This window comes from Lichenostomus cassidix, chromosome 1Aa (assembly GCF_008360975.1).
Source record: "Lichenostomus cassidix isolate B80296 chromosome 1Aa, HeHo_3.0, whole genome shotgun sequence".
In the NCBI taxonomy this organism is placed as follows: domain Eukaryota; kingdom Metazoa; phylum Chordata; class Aves; order Passeriformes; family Meliphagidae; genus Lichenostomus; species Lichenostomus cassidix.
Genome location: NC_139480.1, coordinates 55,963,216 through 55,986,545, shown reverse-complemented (window position 1 = coordinate 55,986,545; position 23,330 = coordinate 55,963,216). Strand labels below are relative to the sequence as shown.

At 41.1% G+C, this 23,330-nt stretch overlaps 1 protein-coding gene across 1 annotated transcript in view; it reads left to right on the top strand.

The window, feature by feature from the left end:
- LOC146443938 (uncharacterized) overlaps positions 1-22,304 on the top strand; it is a 151,571-nt gene extending 129,267 nt beyond the window's left edge. Inside the window, exons 2-3 of the mRNA XM_085049158.1 lie at positions 14,480-14,566; positions 21,528-22,304. Of these exons, the coding sequence (XP_084905284.1) occupies positions 14,494-14,566; positions 21,528-21,955 (501 nt within the window). The 5' untranslated portion in view covers positions 14,480-14,493 and the 3' untranslated portion in view covers positions 21,956-22,304. The remainder of the gene's footprint in view (positions 1-14,479; positions 14,567-21,527) is intronic.
- The last annotated feature ends 1,026 nt before the right edge of the window (positions 22,305-23,330 follow it).

Here is a 23,330-nt window from a genome sequence, read left to right as displayed (position 1 = left end):
CACATTTTCAGGTTTGCTTGCCAGATTGGGGGCATACGTGGGGGTAAGACATTGCTAGTCATCCCTTTGTACTCGTGCCTGGTAGCCTTGCTTGTTTCTGCCTCAAGTTTCAAATACCTCGAGATATTTTCTGTAATATAAGACCAGATTTTTTTTCTTTTTTAAAGTGCCTAGCCAAAAAAAGTTCCAAGATTTGATTTGTAAACATTAGGATGAAAGCAAAAATACCGTAATGTCTTTGTTTAACTTCAGGCCTTAAGTCAGTAGTGCTCATGCCAGCTTTACCCAGAAGCAGGAGGGATAGAGACCTAATAAAAATGCAATGAAAGCTGAATTCTTGTGCATTCACAGATGTGTAGGAGATGGGGCTTTGAGAGAAGTACACATGCAATGGCTTGTGCTGAGAAACATCACCAGCAGTTTTGTGGTGTGCACAGCATCACCAACCACTGGTGTGTGATAAAGCTGCCACAATGATGGCAGCTCTTCATTTTCCTTAACATTTCCTTAACATTTCCTTTCCTAATCTGTTTGTCCCAATTATCCCCACTCAGGCTCATTTACCCTGTGGTACTCAGCTCCGTGTTGCGAAGCATCTTTTGGCTACAGGGCAGATGGACTTGCTTTGGTGTTTGTGATTTTTGGGGGGTTTATTTTTTTTTGGTTTTTTAAAACATATTTGGCAGGTTTTATGCCACTTATCACCATGTCCTCCTGCCTTTGGTGGCTTGTGGCTAACAACAGCAAGCAAGTAGTGGTGGAGCAGTACACACAGTATTTCTACTACAAGAAAACATCCCGAGGTCCTCTATCACTACAAATCTTTCAGATAGAAGGTTCATTTGATGTCTTGGAGAGCCAGGGAGCTGTTCCTTCTGTTCCTCTTCTCAGTCTTAACTGTATTAACTGCTTTCCATTTGATCTGAGCTCATGGGAGCACCTGTGGTCAGGCATCAGAGTGCCCGAGTTCTTTCCTTCCTATCATGGTTGCTGTTTCCTCTCCTGGAAGCCTCTCCCACTGCATTTCTGCTTTGAAATGGTTGTCTCCTGGGCAGACAAAGGAGTGCAGCGCTGCCAGCTGGCTCGTCGCCCCTCCTGCCCATCCGTGCTGTTGCAGACACCTTTCAGAGCGTGGGGAGAGGTGTGGGTGGCGTGATGCTGGGCTGGGACAGCTCCAAGGCTGCATGCCTGGAGGAAGGATCAGGCTGCCTCGGCCGCAGTGGCTCAGGACAGGCTGCTGGGAACAGTATTTCAGACCCTGTGGACACACTGACATTATTTCAGCATTATTCAGCATTCAACATTTATGGTCAGAGTCTTACAGCAGGGTCTGCACTGCAAAGAATGGGATTTACAGAGAACTTCAGGGAAGGGGAGTCTACGGGAAAGCTGCAGTTTCTGCCTATTTTGGTTAACTGATTCAGCCTTTCAGGGTCATTTAGGGTGGATTGATATGTTCTCATTCTCCGTATGTGCGGCAGTGCAAGGATCCTGCAGATTGCAATGAACGGGAAAGGGAAGGAGCAGATTGTCCTACCGGAAAGTAAAAGACTCTTTCAGGATTGTGTAGGTTGTGTAATTTGAAGATCAACATTGCTTATGGTGAACAGATGGAGACGATGATTAGAAGCTACAAGTGCCCTCCTGTGCTATAGGCCCAATGTCAGATAAGCTACCTCTATAGAAAATTATCACTTTCTGAAATTCTAGGACAACTGTAGGTTGTATTCTATGAAACTGAGAGAGAAAACTGGTGTGAGGAGGAGGAAAGGATCTAGACTGTTAACTGTGTGAGACTGCAAACTGCCTCTCGGGAAGCTCAGATTCAAGGTGATTTTAGTGTCTGCAAGTGCTCAGCATTGCTTTTATGAAACTGTGCAAGAGGAAATTCCCATTATTTTGGTCCTGAGGTTCACTGTGGCTATCATTAGTACAAACCAGGGTGATTTTTTCCCTCAGTGAGGGCATGCTCACCTGCCTCATGAGATCTAACAGTGCAGTGTTTATTGTACACCAGAGAACACAGGCTACAACCTAAACAAGCAGTGCATTTTGCCACATATGGCTGTAGGAAAAGCTTGTCTGAGAACTCCTGGGTGAGAGATGTGGACCAGTGTTTGTGTATTGCAGCAGCATGTCAGTATTTAGGGCTGGTTGTGTGAGGTTTATGGGGGTTTTTTTGAAAGATGTGTTTAAGGCATTAGTGAATAACAAAGATGTAGAACAATGGACGGCGACTGGGGAATAAATGGTGCACAAGGAGTCAGCTGGCACATCTTCTGACTGGGAGTGAAGCTCCTTCCTTGGGGCTTAGCTGGCAAAACCACCTGTGTGTCACAAGGATCCCAGTTAGAATTGATACTCGAAGGACTGGGAGGGCATAAAGTGGCAGGCTGGAAAATCCAGGAACTGGGTAAGTAAGCATTAGTGTCTGGCAAGAGCTTGGCAGACAAAACAGGCAATGTCGGGGCAAGAAAGCACAGCAAAATGCCTTAATGGAGCTCTTTCTGCGGGTTTTTTAAGGGCAGGAATGAAACTTTTGCTCAGTAAGTAGAAAAAAATACTGAAATTGTAAGAGGGGAGAAAAAAAGTGCTTTTCCCCAAGGATAAACCAAACTGAACTAGCACATGTAAAAAGAAGTTGGTTGTTCTTGTGGTTAAATCAACAGGAGTGAGCACAGGCAGTGAGTTAGGAGGGAAGATGGTCAGTGCCCAGCATATGTCTCTGTATTGTCCTGCTTCTGAAGTGTTCATATGTGTGTAAACACACTCCCAAAATCAGAGTATGCAGCAATGGGGAAGGTGTTGCTGACACGTGTATATAATATATGGTATTACATACAGAAACTGTTGGATAAATGAACACTAAGATTGTGAAGTCAGGCACTCAAAGCACAGGAAATGCCAGAATTAGATTTGCCTGCACAACCTTAATTCAGCCCCTTTGTGCATATGCATTATGATACAGTCTTTAATTACATGATCACATATCAGACCACTGAAATGACAGTGCTGAAAGAACAAGAAGATATTCCATATTATTTTTTAATCCTTTTTGTGTGGCCCTGTGGCAGGCATTTTCTGCACACATTCAGACCCCAGCTTAAAAACAGCAGTTCTGTAATATTATTGGCATAACCAATACATGGGAAAATTAATAACTTCCTATGGACTCCTCTGTGATGCTTATCGCTGTGTTATCTGTATGTTGTAAAGATGTTAATTGATTCTCCAGCATCCATCCTGGTGGTACTCTGTTTTACAGATGAGGGGAAGTTTTTGAATGGGAAGAAAACACCCCAGTTCACTCAAATTCTACCTATACAGCTACAGTCATCCTAAATCCTGGCAGCAATCCAGTTCATTGAAGCCTGCTTAATTCTGAATATTTATCTGCCTTTGGGAGTTTCTGGACCACGTGAAATCTTCTGAACTCTCCTACCCCAGAGGTTTGGCTTTGCCACCTGTTTCAGGGAATCCTGAGGAAAAAACATTGTCTAGCCTTCTTCCAAAGTGACACTACTGTGTACCAAGGAGGCCAAAGCCATGTGGCCATGGGGTGGTAGGCTTGTAGAAGGCTTGGGCTTTCAGTGGAGTGGTTGATCTCAGGTAGACAGAGGCCCTTAGCCTTTTCTGTTGGCTTTCCATGATGACAACTGAAGAGGAGGTCTCTTGCTTAGGCCACTGTTCTGTCAGTGTAGAGAAGGAAATGCAGAGTTTACTCGGAATGAAATTCTCCCTGTGCAAGTCTCCAGAGGTATTCTCTGCCTCCATTTGATGTGTAGGGAAGGTAACTCCTGTGATAGGCTTCAAAATGCATCTGGGTCAGATCTGGCTTTTCAAAATCTTGTTTTCACTTTATTGTAGCTTTTTGTATCTTTAAAATATAGCATCAGTTGACTGCAAAATATAGCATCCGCAAGTGTATGTTCAGGTATAGCAGGTCAGAAAGTGGGACATGTATGACAAAGGGCTTCCTGCAAAGATTTTGGATTCCTGCAAAACTGTCCTCATTTTGGCTTGCAAATCTCTGCTGCCTTCGAGTCTCGTGTTCCAGCACCTAAAACAAATGAGTTCATGGTCCAGCAGACAGCTTGGTAGGTATGCAACTCATGTTCATTCCCAGAGCTGGTTCTTCTGGGGTGATATTCTAGAGAAAAATGGAATTTGATCATATAATTAGAGAGTATTGCAATGTGTATGCACAAAGACTGAAACTTAGCTTGGGCTTCTCCTGGCTAAATAAGGAATGATTGTGAAGTCTTAAAGTGCAGTATTTTGTTGAATGCTCACTTCGGTTCAATATTTTTTAACCAGAGAATTTTTATAGTATTAAACTGAAAACGCTGCAGAGCTCTACTGCCCTTTCCCTCTCACTTAGGTCATCTTAGGCTGTTACTTACAGATACTTAGAAGAGAGTCCTGCTGCTTTCTGCCAGTTGTGAACAGCAGCAGATGGGTTGAGTCAGTCAGAAGTCCAGCAGTTATTCCCAGTTGTGAGGGCAGTGGCCTCTGGCAGTCTTGGCATATCCTAATTTATATTTTGTCTTTCTCATCTTCACCCACACTCGTTTCTCACCAGCTCCTCCCAGCCCCTGTCACTCCATTTTTTTAATCAGTGCTGCTTTTCTGTGCTTTAGGTCTTTACATGGAACTGAGTTGCTTCATCTGCTTTTACAATTTGGCAGCAAACAGAAGGGTGTGATGTTTTCCTGCCTTTGTGGCACTTCCCGGTGCAAAACCTGGGAGCTCTCTGGTGACTCAGAAGAGCTGCTGGAAGAGGCTGGTGAAGCAGGTTGGCACAACGAGGGCCCTGCAAAGGGGTAGCATGGCCAACATACCAGGCCATTCAGTCTGTTACACCGATTTTCAGCGGGTCTTTCCTGCATATGTACAAGTTGAGAGCTCCCACTTCCCCAGCCTAGGACAACATTCCAGTGGGTGGCTGCAAAGGGCAGGTGGCAAAGGTTGTGTTCCTCCATGCTCATTTCAAGGTCATCCAAGAATGATTTCAGCAGTGTCAGTGAGAGTGAGAGTGACTTAAGAAAAAAAATGTGTGGCTCGGGTCATGAAATGTAATGTATGAAGCCAGACAGTTCATTTTTTCAGTTTTTATACTCACTGTCTTGGCAGTATTGGCTGCTGCATTTATTTTCTTACAAATACTATATATATTAGGCCAACAACAACTAAGAGTGTGGCATTTCCAATGAGGTGGTGGTCGAGGTTTGATCAGTAGAGGTGTGATTCCTGCTGATATGCCAGGTGTTTAGAGAAAAGCAAACAACATAACAGGGGCTTTACAACATAGCTTAGTGAGAATTCAGTCATTTGAAAACCACTACTCCAGAGATTTAGTGAATTACTCAGAATTTACCTTCGCCTCTATTGTGCTGATTGGTTGCATGTACCACAGTTTCTAAAGTAAGAAATACTGCTTTGCATTCAAGGAAGCAGATTTTCATGCTTGCATCAGAAAAAAAAAATTGTCATAGCTGAAATAGGCAACATTATCAGCAATAAAAATTTTCAAAAGTAATCTGTATTCTATAATTCAAGTTTGGGGTATGTAAGGTGCAGCCATATTTGGAGGTTCTGGTCTGCCTGTTGTACTGGTGATTATGTACTGCGGGGAGGGATGAGGATTTGCTGCTTTGCCAGTTTTAATAGAGGCGAGGTAACTAATTTGATTCGGGATACTCTCATCATGAGTTGCTTGAAGGTGTTCAGATTTGCTTATGAAATAGTCCCTTCTGAGCTAAGGAGATGGAAATGAGACACTAAAAGGCTTTCTTGAAGTGCTTCCATGTTTCTCAGCTCAGAACATCACATTTGATATTAATATTAGGTACTGAGGCAAAGTCATCAGGTAGAAAAGGGAGGAAATGTAGAAATAGTCATTTTCTTGTGTGTTTCCTCAGGATGCTATTTTGAGGCTTTAAAAAATAAAAAAATCCCTGCTTTGCTGCTGAGGCTGCTGTAAAGCGGGGAAGTGGCAGATGTAATTGAAGTCCCAGGGCCCTGCCCTAGAAGAGGTCCAATCCTGGCAGCATACATATTGCTTATATGAAAGCGAACAGATGGATACATTTGGTCAATTCTGCCGGGTTCATATGGAAACCTTCAGAATCTTTTCTTACTATTTTGAGTGGAATACTTAAATCTGTTATCTGCTGAGAGGCTGTAGTTGCCTGGGATGGGTGCTTTGGTAGCTTTGAGCAGGGAGCGTTGCCTTACTGTGGATATCTTCCGATCAGATGTGTTTATCTCCCATACTCCTTCCCCCCTCCCCTTCCTCCAGGACCAATTCAGCTACCGGAGGAGTAAGCTGGATTTTTTTCAACTTCAGTGGCATGAGAACTGTCAGCTGAGTCTTAATCATGGAGCTATTACGGGTAGTGAATATGAAGGAAAGAGAAGAAATCCAGCTTGCTTTTCAGATGATAGATTGATTGCAGAAGCACATTTTGGTTATTCTTGTGGTGGAGAGAGAAGAGGAAGGAGGAGATTTGGAGAACAAAAACATCCTATTTTCTTTAATTAAAAAAACCACTAATTTTCCGATACTAATTCACGCTAAATTCTTGCTGACAGTTTTTGATGTTTCCCAATTCAAAACAACTGAAAGCAATGAATTGAAAGCAGAAGAATGGAGAATCAAAGAGGAGGGGTGTAGCTGCATTAGTAGGACACAGCTTGAAGTGCTAATACTGAGTCTGGGAGGAGGGAGGAGGTAGGATTAATCTGTAATGCTTGAAATTAGTTGCTTTTGAGGATCCTCAGGTTTGTGTGCACACGTGTAATGATCTAATAACATGGCATCAAGGAAAGAATAGGTATGTGGCTAAATTCTAAAAGCCTATCATACGGAGGTGTCAGCATCTGTATTGTCATCCAGTTATCTTTTTTCCAAGTGTATAACCATATAAAAATATACACGATAAGTATTTAGACACTATCAATGACAGCTCTGTGCAGTATTAAAAGTTCTTAAAGAAACTCGCTCTTGCCAGAAAGCTTTAACTTTAAAGATTTCCAGGAAAGCGTAAACAAAGCAAAATATATGTAATCTCTGATATTAAAAGCATGTTTCTATGAAGACTGTAGTTGTGAGTGCTCATTTCTATCTTTTTTTTTTTTAAAGAAAAAATGTCTTTTAACCACTAGTGACAATAACTTTTACTGAAAATGGGGGCTAGAAAAGAAGAGTAGAAGCTGAACTCATTGGGAGAGAGAGGTAGAGAGCTTGAATTTGACAAAAATAGTTTCTTCTCTATTCCTATCTCGCTGCCTTGAGCTGCATCCTTCTCACAAAAACAACTCCACCCACTGTTGTAGAAAATGGCCATCTCTTGGTATGTTCTCTGGAGGTTTTGTTTTGATAGTGCTAGTGCTAGTTTTGGGGATTAACATGAATAACCCTATCAAATTTTGTTAAGACATGGTACCAATACAGAAGGACCCATGTATACTGTTTAAAATACCCTTGTTAGCAGAGATTTAACAGTCATTTCATTCTCCACTGCTCATCACATTCACACATGTGGGATGGGCATTAACAGATTGAGCTACATCTTTTCATTTCAATTCTGCAGCAGTCTCTCTTTGCAGGAATATTTTATGTAGTAATAATTTTCTTCCTATTACAGACTTTCTAACTATGTTAATGGCAGTAGACTGGCCACAGAGACATTCGTGAGAACTACCTTTGCAGTGACATTTAAACAATTTATTTGATCTTGCTTTAGCATACCTGCTCATGCCTTTTTTCACTCTGTTGTTGACCTTAGGAGAACTTTGTGTATAACCATGGGTCTTTCAATCACATTCAGCTTAACAAAATGGTATGCAAATTTCTGCAAGATGTGATTTCTGAAGTCTTTGGGATTTGCAGTTTGTGTGTTATCAGGTGGATGCTCCATAACAGCAGTGTTTGAGGAGCAGCTCCCAGGCCAATTGCAGAAGGCAGAGTGTCCTAACTGAGGATGCCCTCTTTAATGGGCATGCAGCTGCTGGGTGAGCCTTGACTTACCCAAAGCAGAAGGTGCGGTTGTCAATGTCCTTTTTTTCTTTTTTTTTCTTGGTGCATGATAATGGAAAAAGCAGAGCCAAGAAAGGCTGATGGCAAGGGGGCAGTTCTATATATCTCACATATGTACTGTGTTGAATTGATCACCTTATCGCCATTTAGAGGAATTGCAAACTGGGGATTTGCCATTTAGAGGATTTGCAAGCTAGGGATTTGTGGCTGGAATGTGTTACTGGTGTGGGAGTGCTCTTGGCTAAGAGCCTAAAATGAGGACTTTCTCTTTGTGAGGGCATATCTTGTCTTGTGCTTGATGCAGCTTCTCCCATAGTGGACTATATGTAAGAGTGCTCCTAGGAGGAGAATGGTTGAAAACAACTACCACTGCCACTACAGCCTTTAACACTCCTATCAGCTTCTATCAGGATCAAAAGTCCTTCTGTAAAGTGGTGTTACAAAACCATCCAAGCCAAAATCGGCGACATTGAAGGGCAAGAAATGAACTGAATTAACTGGCAAAAAAATTATATTTATCAGCTTGGTTGATTTTTGGTATAATGCATGGAAATGAATTCTGTGAAATTGTCATTCTGTGACAGCTGATTGGGTGGGAAAAACGTAGGATTGCTGCTGAATGCTTACATTGACAGGAACATTCCCATTCGCTAAAAATAAAAACCTTGGACAGTAACATCATACAAATTTGTGTATGTGGGTTACCTGCTGTGTGATGTCCCCTATGTGGGAAACACTTGAAGCACATGATTGTTCTCTTCAATTTCTGTTGAACTAAATTATATTTTAGGTTTGGTTTGTTGGGGTTTTTTTGGTTGGGGGTTTTCTTAAGACCAGAAGGTAAGCCTACATATTTTACGTTTGGCTTCTTCATAAACATTTGTAGACTGAGGTGCAGCTTACACTGCTGGCTATCCCTCATTCCTTTCCATGTCCCAGTCCTGGTTGTGAAAGGAAGGTTTTTGCCTCAGAAAGTTTTGTGTAAAGAAAGCAGGTTTCTTGGCTGTGTGGTCAAGGTGGCTTTAGCATGTTTGTTCACAATGTGTTGTTCCTGCATTACTGAGCTGGGATTTTGCCCACATGTAGAAGCCTGCCTACAAACAATAACAATCTCTGTATGTGTCACACTCAGTCCTCCACAGCACTGAAGCTCCTCTGGTGAAGGGGAAAATTCAAAGCAATCATCAGTTCTCCTAAAATTGTCAGTTTTGGTTTCCATGGTCATACCAATTTAGTGTCTGGGTCTGATTTTTTCCCGTTATCCTGCGTCTCATATGCAACTTTGACTTGCTGTCGGAATGGAGTAGTCCAAGGATAAGACAAGGGAAAATCAAGCTTTCTGTCCCTGGGGTAAAGGAAATTATATGTAGTTCAACTTTCTCAAGTGACAACATTTATTAGGCAGTTACTACAGACATCTGTATGTAGTCACAGATAACTTGGTATTTTCTGAGCCCTTGCTCACTCCTAAAATCCTACATCACTATTTACAGAAGATGTTGAAGATTTTTTTCAGTGATTACTTCAAATGTAGCATTTCTTTAAAAATCTTTAATGGAAATATGCAACCAGGGAGAACTAATCCTGAATCTACTATGAATTTCTGCAGACATCCTTCTTTTGCCTCCTTTAGATGCTGGTGTGGGTCCAGCTTAACACATACTCAACACGTCTACATTTCAGGTGCTTCCCTTTGGGTTCCACTGTTGCTGTGCAAAGAGCACCTTAGCCATCTCTCTATCAAAAAGAAATAAAAGAGAGTTGTTGATGGCATGTGGGGAGAAAAAAGAGAGAGTGCTTTCCATTTATTTATGTATTTCCTTGCATGATTTTTGTTTGGCTTTTTTGATTTGGTTTTATTTGTTTGGGCAAGTTTCCTGCCATTTACCTTTGCATTTGCATTTCCTATTGATTGGCAATTTTTAAACTGTTTATTGTGCTCTTTTGTTTAGCTGTTCAAGAGCTAAAACAAAAGCCACCAGGCCCTGTGAGGGACACATTTGCATGCGGCAAGCGTTGCCCGAGGAAAAAGTAATTGCTAATGCATATTTATGTGGCACAAATTTGCCATTTGTTTATGCATAAAATTATCAATAGTGCAGGGCGGCCCAGCCGTAGAAAATGGTGACCTTTTTAGCTTAATAAAGAGAAATCAGCTGTTATTGTGAAGAGATCAGCCATTTATTCTGTGTTGAGGGACACTGTCGGGAAAATGTAGATTGGTGCTGGCAATATCATTAAATGGAAGGCCAGTGACCCTTTCGGTATAGTCTATTATACTTTATCTAATAGGGGATAAATGACTCTGGTTGGCAAATAGATTAAAAAAAAAATAGAGAGAAAAAAGAAAAAAATCCCAAACCAACAAAACCTACTACCCTTCCTGACTTTTCTCTTGCAGCTCAGCCATATGAACAGGTAGATACTGAGGAGGTAATCTTGCACCAGTCAGTTGGTATTTTCATAGCAGAAAACTGATTTGAAAAACAACTGAACAACAACAAAAAAACAACCCCAAACCAACCCCCAAGCCCGCTCTGTTTAGACTAGTTTTGACTGCTATGGAATGGGAAAAACATCCAGACCCAGCCTGTGATTCTTCCTAGTGCATGTTGTCAGAAACAGTGTTCTGAAGGGCCACAGTGTGGATTGGATTTTGGCTTGTGGAATGAGAACTCAGAATTGGAAAGTAGGAGATAGGGTCTTTTCTGAAGACAACAGGTTTTCAAAAACATTTCTGCTTTTTTCTTGTGTGCATTCCATTTTAGAAGGGTGGATAAGAATTGGCTAGATACTGAAGATCTCACCTGCACCAAATGCAGCAACACAGTTTTCTTCATACCACTAGACTAATTCACCTCAACCTTTAATAGGCAGATTTAAGACTCAAAGAGTTAAAAACTAACAGCTGTAAGCCTCAAGGAGTTCTTGCAAAAATGAAAGTGTATGCACAAATCCTCATGTTCCCCTGCTTCTCTCCTTCTCTGTAGTGCCTAACTGAATGGAGTTTTAGCCACCAGGTGAAATGTGGAGAGCTGTGAATCCCAGCTGCATTAAAAGGTTGCATTTTCTGTGCATACTGTGTGGTGGGATGGGGCTTTGATATTTTTCTTCTTAAATCCCTGAAAAATATCCAGCAGATGTTTGCTAAAGTAAATTTGGGGCTTTGCTCTGTTTGCTTCCTAAAAATACATCCCAAGCTAATGTTGTCACTCTCACAGAAAAGTCTCCACAATGTTTGTCACTGTGTGTCATCTTCCTGGTGGCCTCGGTGACGAGGCAGAGCCTAAACAGGACAATGGAACTTGCAGATAGTGGAAACTTTTTGAGGCAGGGCTGTCTGGAGATCATAGTGGGGAGGTTGTGGTCAGGGGCAGGACTTTGTCCTTCTCAAGGCTGTTGCTCTGATTTCACCACTAGTAAATTTTGAACAACATTTAAAAAAAAAAAACTTTAGTCAAATGTAATGCAATATATAAAACTTCCTCTAGGAAATATTATATACTATATCATGTATTACGTTCTGTAATGTAAGGGTCTTTGTAGGGGTGTGTGCTATAGTTCAAGATTTTTATACCTAACATTTTCTCTTATTAGGATTTTTTGGAAAGGGTTGGTTTAATTCCTGTACATGAAACTGTTTCCTGCTTCTGGAATGGTGCACTTGTAGTCCTCCCAAAAAATGATTCCCAACCATGTTGCTGTAGAAACAAAAATATTGTAGGACTAGTTATGGAAATAGAGAGAAAATCAACAAAACAGTTTAAAAGTAGAATTTTTCTTAGGTCCATCCATGGAAACTGCAGTAAATATGAAAGTGAATTTAATTGCAGAGTAGGATCTAGGTTACTTCACCTGGCAACAGGCCCTTTTTTTATTGGTTCTGTCTCTCCACTCAACTCTGTTGCCAAGAACCACAATTTCAGAAGTCTCTATTAATGTTTGGGGATTGCTTCATTGCCTTGTTAATGAACAGTTGAATTAGGTGGCTTTTTATCTTTAGAAATTTTTTTTTTTATTTTCACTTCAACAAATTAACTAAATTTTGCTTAGTCCAAGTAAATCTTTTTTCAAAGTGTCTTTTTCTATACAGATTTTTTCAGCTCTGCTCCTGAAAAAAAAAATCTTCCTATTCCTGTCAAAGCTTGTAGGCAGTTGTTAGCCTGAGTTTTGCTTTGTCTTTCCTAGCAGTCATAGATCAACCGTTTTGAAGTTGCTTCACATCAGCTAGAAAGTTTTATGTAGAGCAAATTAACAAACAGAAAATGCTAAAGTGTGTATAGGAGTAAACTGGGTGTCACATTGTTGTAAACTAACCCAAATACAACTGAGATTCCAGTTCTGGTGGTTGTTGTTGTTACTGTTCCTTTTTTTGTACCTGTGCCTGCCCAGGCCTTGTTGTGGAAGATAACTGCTAAGTACAGAGAAATTACAAAACAAAGCCTCTTCAAATCCCTAGAAATATCTATGTTCATGAAAAATCACAAGATTTTTAAAGAGTTTGTTAAGGGAGGAGGTAGGTCACAGACAAGACAAGGATGAGCAAGTATCACTGGTCAAAGTTGGTAGCAACAAACACAAGAATGAGCAAAATGAGTATTACTTTTTCCTTGAATTCTGCTGATTTGAAGGGGTCAGGGATAGCACTTGGTTCAAGGTTGCAGGCAGAGGCAAAAACATAATGGGGAATATTCTGTAAACAAATGTTACTATTCTGATTGTCCTGTGACCTGTCTTTTTTTGTCCTGGGATTTCATTCTAATTAGGAGGGAATTGAGTGGGGCTTGTTCTTTTCTCAGCTCGTGGTCCATATCTGCTGTATTAACAATGTGTGGGTTGGGGAAGGAAGATAAAAGACAAATTTTATATGATGCTATTTAGTTAATGAATGTTTAATGTGATAACCAAGTGATATGAGTTAAGCAAATGATATTTTTCAGTTCTTTGTCATGCTGGTAAATCAGGTAGTCGAATAGGTCCTGCAAAACTTGACCTATCTTTGTACAAGCAAATTTTGATAACTCATCTTCACTGAGGACTGACTTTCCCCCCACCTTCTTCAACACAGATTTGAAAAGCCCATAGAGATATTCATCTTTCCAAGAGCAGAAATTCATGACTGAGGAAATTTCTATACAAAATAGAGGACGCTTTCTATTTGTTCATCTGATTGCTCAAAAATAATATAGGAAATTCAGGTTTATCTTCATAAAGTTTGCCTGCATGCAGAGCTCAGTAGGGAACCAGGGATGGCTGTCTCTGAACCTTCATGCACCAGCCCTGCTCTCGGCAGTGTCTTGTGTGCTGCTGCTTCTCCTGCAGTCCTCTGAGCTGTAGGGCTGGAAAAGTAACTCTGTCAAGTTAAACCAGTAGGAAGAAGTTCCTGGTTTTATATACTGAGGAGGTTGATTTCAGAATTTGGTTGTGTATGTTTTGTAGTTGAAAAATAAGAGAAATTCCTATTTACTTTACTCATACATGTATTTCATGCTACAAATTTTGCTAGACTGGATTGACATTAATACACTGTAATACAACTTAGGGATGCCAGACCTGCCTGGAAGGACAACCACTTCACATCTGAGATGAGCTTTGGCCTGTGTGAGCACAGGGTGTCTTGTCAGAAGTGTGGGCTCTGACTTGCCTATGCTCATTCCTATGCTCTGCACCCACACCTGCCCGCCTTGTGCCACGATGTGTTTCTCCCCTCTCTGCTGAAGGCTTGGGGTAACACAGCAGCACCACAACTGCAGGAGGTGCCCAGAGAGATCTGGGGTGCCTCACCCTCCTGAACTGGGGGGGCACAGGTGGGGACTGGGGAGTCACACTGACTTCTGTGGGTCACCGAAGTTCTGGGCTGTGCTGTTCCTGGGGGAGATGCCACTCTGTCACCTGTGCAGGAAGCTCAGGTGCAGCTCAAGAACCTCAGGACAGTGTCTAAGTCATGGAATAAACGTGTGAGTAACCCTGCTACTCACAGGGTGTCAGCTGGGAGCAGAAGCAAACGCAGAGGACTTCTTGCTCCCAGCACTGTGCTGGCTCTGCTAATCATGTGAGCACGTTGGGTTGGGGATACAGAAACAGAGTGTAGGTGAGCTGGTTAAACACTCCAGAGAAACCAGAATGTGTAGTCACATCTTTCTCCTAGTTCAATCTTGGTATTGATTTATCACGATAAGAGGTGCTTCTTTAGTTCTAATAATGTCTACCTTTTTTTTTTTGCTATTACATATTTCTATGGCAGCTTTTCCACGTGCTATATTTTGGGTCACACATTAATTTACACCAGCCTCTGTTCTGCAAAAAAGAGTTCATGAACTAAATGAAAAGGAATGGGGAGGGGGAAGTCTAGCAGAGCCCAGGCTTTTGTTTCATGTTTTGGATGTATTTTCTTTTTAAAATAAAATTGTTGATATGCATTTGCTTTTATTTTTCCAGCCTTCCTCTTGCTGATGACCGGGTTCCTGTTTGATCCTGTTTACAAGCTTTGGAAGATTGAAAATAACCCCAACTCCTCTGCATTGGGTAGGAAAACAAAGCCAGATAAAGACATACTGCAATTACTCTGGAGGGCTAGCAATAAGGAAGAGTGTGGTACGAGGGAAGAGCTTGTGAAGAAAAGGGAGAAGGTTACTAGGTTACCACGAAAGACATTAGTGAACTCGGTTTTTCTCACCCACTTTCAGAGTGGGGAGGAGGGGGAAGAGTGGGCATGTCAGCAAGTAAATAAGCATTCTCCAGTGTGTGTATTCCCAGTGTAAACATTTGAGGTTCGTCTGTACTTTCTGTTACTCGTTCAAACTGCTTTGCAGTTGTATTTCAATCTATTCAAAACACCCAATTAGATAACTTCTAAAGATTTTTAGGTTTGGGTTGTTGTTTTGTTTGGTTTTGAGTTTTGTTTTGGTTTGGACTTTTTTCTGGTTTTGTGGACATATATGTGCGATATTTTCATAGTGTTGCTGTGTAAATATCTATATCCCAAGTACTAAATTTTTATAAATACGACCTTTCTTGTCATTAGGCAGACTCGATGGGGAACAATCTGGTTAAATGTTGTTGGCCTGACAGGAGACTCAGATGCAGATAACCCCACAGTTATTGTGTCTTCTTGATCCTGCAGTAGTTTTTTGTGCTTAACCTGACTTCCACGAATAGTAAATGTTCACACAATTAAAGATTCAAAGGCACTTCCTTTTGGTAGCCTTGTTTTTATCCTCATTATTGTGGACTTCAGGAACTAGAGTGAGGCTGGCACTCCTGAGTGTGATGAGCTTGTCCTGGGGTTAGGTGTCACCTACCTGTGACCAGGTTGCTCACCTCTTTCTTGTATCGTGAGAGGCAATTGCTAAAACATCAGGGTTAGAAATGCAGCTGTGGTGACAGCTAACACTTATGTCCAGTTTTCCTGAGTGGAAATGAGAAAAAGGTGTGGAAGGTGGTCGAGAGCCAGAGCTGTGCAACTGAGATTTTAGGGCCGACTAAGCTGAAACCCAGAGACAGCCTTCTTGATTTCAGTGTGATTTTGTCCACACGCAGGGTGCTATTCCACTGTTCTTTTTCAGAAAAAAAAAATTCTAATTAAATTTGAATGCAGGATTATGTGAATGATTGATAATATTATGGTGTAAATCGATGCTTTTCTGCTTCGTGGTGAGGCCTTAGACACGCATCTGAGATGACAGCCTAAGTCATGGTATTTTAACATGATTGATTCAGATATGGAGAAGTTGTATGATTCACTTATATCTTTCTAAATGCCAGAAGTCAGTTGTGACATTCTCATCTTTTCCTCTTCTAAATAAGCTTATCAAAGAAGAAATCACTAATTTGCCAGGCAGTGCTTAATAATCAAGGAAGTGAAACTTCTATTTTACAGGGGAAAAAAAGAAACCTTTTGCTGAGTTGCTGAATGATTTTTAAAAAATAAAAGCTTGCTATGTACTGAGCAACTGATTTTTTTTTAAGGCCTTCATTCTGAGAGGGGTCACTAGCCTTTGAGAATTGAGCCACGATGTTGACAAATCTGTCCTCTAAATTGAACAGCATTAATTAGAACTTTATGCTGCAATTCTTACTTTTTAATGTGGGTGGTGGTATCAACAAAAATGTCTAATGAATTTGAAGTTGATTTTAAAAGGCCTGCCACCTGTAGATAAAAATGTGCATTACTACACATGGTAATTATCAAGATCAAAGGCTGTGGTATGATCCATTGACCTTTTGAAATCAAAACACTTACTGTAAAGAAAAAAAGGCACTGATTTCTCCATCTACGTTAATATAGGACATGTCTGTACCTTCAGCTGTATCGATACACTGTAATATATCTGTGGGAACAAAGATGCTTTGAATTATGTTAGACCCAAGTTTCCCATCATTTCCTCTGCAGACTTACAAAGCGCTCGCTATTTTTGTATGTGTTGAGGGATTTGTTTTGTTGGGGTTTTTTTTAATCTAATGATATAGATTGCTAAAAATATTCAGGTGTCTGAGACAGCAGCACAACATCTCTGAGCCACCCTACAAAAATAAACTAGTTTTGTGCATGCAGGATGAAGAAGCAAGTATACAGGAACAGATTTCAGCTCCAGGGTTTTTTTCAGGGGCATTTGCAATAGGGGAGGGGAGAAACAACCCAGCAACTATCATTGTAAAAATTATGAAAAGCACTTTGATGGTCCTTTTTAAAGTCACTTCACTAAACAGGGGCCACAGCAAAAGCCTGAGAGGCAACTTGGAGTTGGCTCTTAACAACCTCAGCCCCTCGCTGCTATTTGCAGCTGAAAACAAGTGCCTGTGCACACAGCAATGGTGAGAGAGACTAAAGCGAAATAAAGGACACAAATGAAGGATTTTCTGTTTTCATGTGAGTACTTGGAACACCAAGCAAGCGAAGAAGCAGCAATTTTAGCTAAGCTAATGTAATAGAAGACCATTGCACCCAAACTGTCTCAGCAGAACTTCCTGCATAATTAGATTGTAAATCTTCTCAACTGAGGAAGTTTTGCCCAGGGTCAGATTGTCTAAGTAATAATCCATTCTACATAAATTAGAAGATTTGAACTGCTGGGATACATTATTACATTAGTTTTGTTTTTTATTCCTAATATAACTAAGGAGAACAAATGCAACAATTCTTTTTCTTTTCTTCTTTTTAATTATGTTATGTCTCTTTAGCTTTCGTTTACCTCAGAAGGCCTTTCTTGTAGGTTTTGGGATTTTTCCTGAGCAGTGATGATGAAGTTGTTATATAGGCAAATTAATAAATTTTTGATACACTTCAGAAAGTGACACCACAGAATCCTTTGGCCACTAGATTCTGTGATATCACTTCTTCAGTCAAGAATTTAGTTAGAGATGCTGCTGCTCTTTTAGTGCTGTTGAAATTTTATCTTCCACTATGACTCCCCTGCTCTGCAAAGAATACAAATTCATACTCGGAGTAATAATTAATGGGTGACAGTTTACTAATAATTAGTTTGCAACAGGCAGGGTTTTAACTTAAGTTCAGTTAATTTCTTTGAGAAAAGGAAGATTATGCATGCACATACAGCTATATGTAAAAGCAATGGGGTAAATCCTGAAGTTCTTATTCAGGCAAAAATTGCCATTGAAATTGCAGTATTTGATCTGCTTGAAGAAAGCCAAGTCTGAATTTATAGGTCAGCTGAATTTATATGGTTTGGACTTGTTGTCAGTGTGTATTTGGTGGGTGTTGGTTTTTTGGTGTTTGTACACTTGACTTTCACTATAAAATGGAGCAGCAGCCAACTGCTCAGGAGAGCCGTTTGGAAATAAACCAGCTTTTGGACTGGATTCTCTTCTTACTGAAAATTCACATGATACATAATGGTCATTTAGTTTTTTAAAGATAAGAAGGAAACTATCTGGGGTGAGAAGCACTAAACTCCGCATTTCCCGTCTGCTTACTGTGCTCAAGGGTGGAAAGAATACAACATGGAATAGATAATTCTGTGTTTTCAAATACAGGAATATTTTGCGTGCCTGATGCCAGTTCTGTGAGCTCAGCTGCCTGGTGAGTCTGTGGTCAGCCTACTCTGCAGAGGCCTGGCAGCTGAAAGCCAAACACAAATTTGGGTGGAAATGGCAAGTGCTTTCTGAAGGCCTGGAAATGGGGATATTCCCAGACCGATGGATGTCTGCTCACCCTTTCTGCAAGTGCTGGGCAAGGAGCACACTTCCATATACTTTCTTATTTTTCTATCCTGCTGTGAGACACCAATGGATGTGAAAAAAAGAATAATATAATACTTTAGAAGCCATGAGGGAAAAAATAAAGATCTGTGAAAGCCCTTTGACACTGGCATTTGGGGAGACACCGTGTCCTTCGGGTGCCCTTGGAAACATTACAAGAGCACTGGAAGCCAGTACATAAACCTTTATTTTTTGCTTCTACTTAAAATCCAAACTTGCTCTCATTGCTGCCATTATAATCCTTATAAAATTACTTTTACATATTTAAAATTATTATTATTATTATTATTATTATTTAACAGTAAGCAGCTTTGTTTCTTTTTTTCTTTTCTCTTTTTTTTTCCCTTGGTAGCATCAGATATAAAGAAAACCAGAAATCAGACCTCAAGACTCCTTTTGAGGCAGAAATAATCCAACCATTATTTCTGGTGTAAAAGGTTTGTGAATAGCATCATTTGCCTAGAAGCTGTTTTCCAACCTAATAACTCCTGGAATAATGACCTAAAACTGTTTCCAAGAGGATTAAGGCCCATATAACTATTAGGAAGTATAACTTTCTGAAAAAGCTTCTTTCTGATTGGTGGAGAGGTGAGTTCTGATTTAGGTTAAAGCTGCTTGCTTAGGAGAATCAGTTTCAATCTCTCTGAAGTCAAAAGTGTTGAAGTAATCCTCTAGAGAAGGATTGTCTGATTTTTTTTTTCCCTTTATATATGTAATATGTATGTGTATATATAGATATGACTTATTGCCATAATGACCTGGAAGATGGTCATTTAACCGGGTTTTTAATCCATTTGGGAGGGGCTTTTTAATCTTCTGCTCTAGTGTGCCTTGAGCAAAAGCTGTTCAAAATGGGCTGAGATTGCAGCTGAACACTTGGCTTGTTGGTTAATCATCACTTGAACACTCTTCATTGGAGAGACTGTGGAACAGAATTTATTATCTATAATGATATTGGTGTGTTTTTAGGGTTGTGCACATGTTGGATGTTCTGTGCTCTTGTTAATTGCTTTTTCAGCTAGTGTGGCCTGTAAAGGGGAGGGAGGAGAAAACCTGGGCTCGGGATGATTTGGGAATATCCAGTGTACCGGGGTCAGGCATTATGCATTAGAGGAGTGCCTGGATTTGCAGCTGAATCCGTTTGATAAAGAGCTGCTTGCCGAGTTTTACCTTTAAATTGGCAAAACTTCCCAACTGTGCATCAAAATGCACTGGTGACAGAAGTTCACCCCAGAAAGCACGTGAATTCACACTGAAATGGCTGTTAACCACCTATTGTTTTTCACCTTCTTGAATTAACCGGAGCTAATGCCGGAGCTTCTGGCTGAATCCCAGAAATGTCTCAGCAGATCACACTGAAAACCTGAAATCATCAGTGAGTTCAGCCAGCTTTATCCTAGGATGCCTTCCTTGCCAGCAATCAGGATTGGTTTACATCTGTCCCAAGAGCATACTCATGTAAGAAGGTGAAATAAACATCTGGCATTAGCAAAGGAAAATAGAATTGTTTTATTTGCTCGAGGAATTAGCATCACTGGCCATTCAGAAATCTGTAATAATATGCGTGTGCTGTATTCATTTTGACCTTTAGAGAAATTTGGCCTTGTGTGCAATTTAAAGGTGATTTAGCAGAGCTTCTCACTAATAAGGTAACAAGAAGCTTTGCCTGTCAAATCTTGTTGTTATACAAGACAGGGCCAGTTTTGTGGGACACTGAAATCCATCTTTAAAAAAAATGCAGTAGGAATATAATCAGGGATGGTACTTAGCATGCAGCTGAATTGGGCCCTGTTTTGAAAAATCACTCTCCTTTTTACAGTGGTTGACTGTAGCCACAATAGAGAAAAGTGAATAACTGTTTGCTGATTAGATCTGTGGCCAAATTCTTATTTCTGATGCAGGGTGCACAGTGCCAAAAATCTGATGCATATGCTTATGAAAGATTTTTCTGGTTCTATATGTACTATAAATACATTCCACATGGCTTTATACAAAGCTCTCTGTTATTTCAGTAAGTCACAAGCTACTAAGCCAGATCCAAAGAAGGTGAAGCTCTGAATAAGGTTCTTTAACATTTTATGACTTTGAAACGCTGGTTTAGAGTATATTTGCTTCATTAATTTGTGGCTTTGATCTCAGTTGGGTAAGCATTGAAAAGATAGGCAGAATTTAATGGGGAAAAAACAACCTTTTCACAAAGGTCTCTTGTTGCCCTTAAGTTAAGAGACTGAAGAAAGTTCCTTTTCATTTTCAGTAGTCCAGGTTCTGATTTTAAATCAGGAACATGTAGTTTTAGTTAAAATAAATCACTCAAGGAATGCTTTCGCCAAAGATCTTATTTGGTGTGACCAGGTTTGGCAAAATTGCTTGCCTAGGGTGAATAGGAGTCTCTGCTGGGATTTTTAGAGGAAAAAAGGTATCTGTGCTCCCTCTACTCCCAGCTGTGGGCTGAGGGAGTCGTTGTGCAGTATGGTATTCCCTAGCCCCAGACAGGTCTGTCCAGTGGCCCAGGAGCTCCTGGCAGTGTTCCCAAGCAATGGTAAAATTAAGTCTGGCTACTGCCTTGCTGGTTCTCTTTTCTGAATAAAGACCTTGAATTCCAGCATTACTATTAAAAAGATGAGAAGAGAGAGTGCATTAGCTGCAGAGGAAGAGTTTGGTAAACCTAAGCAGAAAACTCTGAGTTGAACTGCAGCGATATTTTGCTCGTTGCAGCAACAGGTTGCTCTAGTTCCTCTTTGTTTGGTGGGCTTTTTTCCAATCACCCTTTATATAGTCAGGTTAAATTCAAGTTAAATGAGGGAGCACTTTTTTTCCCTCCCCTCCCTTTTATTTCCCCCCCAGAAGCAGCTTGATATTTCCAAAGGAAAGTGCAGCTTTGCTCCCAGGACTGGTGATACAAATACAGTATCAGCTAATTTTTTGCCTTCTCCTTTGCTCGTAGGCTTATAACTGTCCCTTCCTCTGTCCCTTTCCCACATGCCTGAGGTTTTACCCTTTCTAGCATTGCAACCCTGGAACAGTGGAGTCCACTCCCTGCCACCTGTAGGGCCACCAAATTGATGGCAGATTGTGGTCATTGCTGACACCTGTGTGACAGCATGGAGACAACCAGGTTGGGGAATTCAGGATTTTGGGAGTGCATATGTGGGTGTGGGAAGATTACTGGGGCAGGGGAGTCTCACTTTTGGGGTTAGAGATAGCAAAGCTGGGCTTGGAGATGTCAGCAGTGGCACTCAGAACAAATTCTCTGGATCCCTTTCCTCAGGTGAGGGGGGAAACCAGCATCAAAGGACACTGACACCCCACAGCTGCCTTTGGTCAACCTCCCCAAACTCGGGTGGAAGAGGCAAAGGGGATGCTGGTAATTTTATACAAATTTCTATATTTTGTGCTTTCCCCCAAGAGCTGGGCAGAGATGATGTTTGGATGGACTGGGGAGTGCTGAGCCCTCAGGCAGTCAGGCCTCCCTGCAGCCCCTCAAGTACGGTGCCCAGGCTGGCACAGCCTCCAGCAGCTCCAGAGCCACCGGATGGGAACCCTGTGAGGAAAAGGGGAACTCAGGGGGTAGCAGAGCCATCAGCTTCCGATCTCTCCACCTTGCAAAGGGTTAATGCCGAGGTGCTCCATTGTATTAATGATGGTTGTCTCTTCACAGGCCCGTTGGGCTCTTTCAGGGGCCTCTCAAAACAATGAGTGCAGTGAGGCTGTTCTGTCTAATTACTCCAAGACAGGGATGCTAAAGAGGAATTAATGACAGTTGACAAGTGCAATTAATAATTATAGCAAAGCTGGGAGTCATGCAGCAGGCAGATGACAATAACAGGGTAACTGTACATGACAGCTTTCATCCGTTCCCCCCTGCCCCGCCTGCTTCTCCTCTCTTTCACCCTTTCATGTGAGCTGCTGCCTGAGCCACGCCAGGCCGCGTGGGGACAGCGAAGGAGAAGATCTAGCTCCTTACATTTGTCCAATTTCTAACCTGCCCCTCCCCACCCCACTCTCTCCATCCCAAGAAAAAGTAAAAATTAAAAAAAAAAAAAATTACAAAAATTACCCACAGCACCAACTTAGCAGCACAGGCTTCTGTTAGCTTTCACGGTCAGGTGTTGACAAGACTACTTAAAATTCATGTTGTGAGATTGGAAGGAGAAGGGGACAGGGAAAGGCAGCAGCAAGCTGGAGTTGAAGTGGGATTTCCATATCAAAGGCCAGGCCTTTGGCTCTGAATGGTAATTAAAGTACCCAGATTTCATCTCCTTGGTCAGCTCATGAAAAGGAAAAAAAAATTAGAGAGAGGATTTTTTCACTCCCTTTAGACTACAGTACAGCAAGCAGTAAATTAAATGAAAGTTGAGCTAAAAGGTGCCTAACGCTTCAATCTTTTGCATCTAATAGAATCTATGATGTTTTTAAAGCATTTATTCAGTTCACATCTTCATCTTGCTGTGATTATAAAGGATATCATGTCTGCTTACATTTATTGGGCACACATCTTGGCCTTCCCAGGGTTGTAAAAGGATTTCACTTTGCATTATGGTGCTGTTGTGTTATGGCCTTTTGGCTTAAAAAAAAAAAAAAAAAAAAGGAGGGGGGAAGGAAGGGAAAAAAGGGCACTTTTCTGTGTAATTTCTAGTTGGTCATTGTAGAAACCACTAACAGGGAGAACCAAATAAATGCAAATTTAATGAGGCATGGGGAACTAGTAATGAGATACAACAGCCTCTCACCTTGAGGGTGTTGGTTCAAACCAGGGCCGTGACACTGCTGAAAGTGGCCACAAACCAGCAGTCACGTGGCAGGAAATGTACAATGTTTTGTCACTTTGGTCCAGTTCCTAGTGGACACTGAGTGATGAAATGGGAGTCCTGCTTGCATTTTCTGGAGTCCCTCTTCAGGGACAAGGACTGTAGGACCATGATCTCCTGGGATTTCCTGCCCATGGCATGTTAAAATCAGGGTTATGCTGTAAAAATGTGAAAAGTCTTTCCCCCTTGGCTGTCTTGAGTCCAGGTCTTCTGTAGACATGCAGTGGTCTCCAATTTTTGGAGCTATTGGGGTTTGGCGTCCC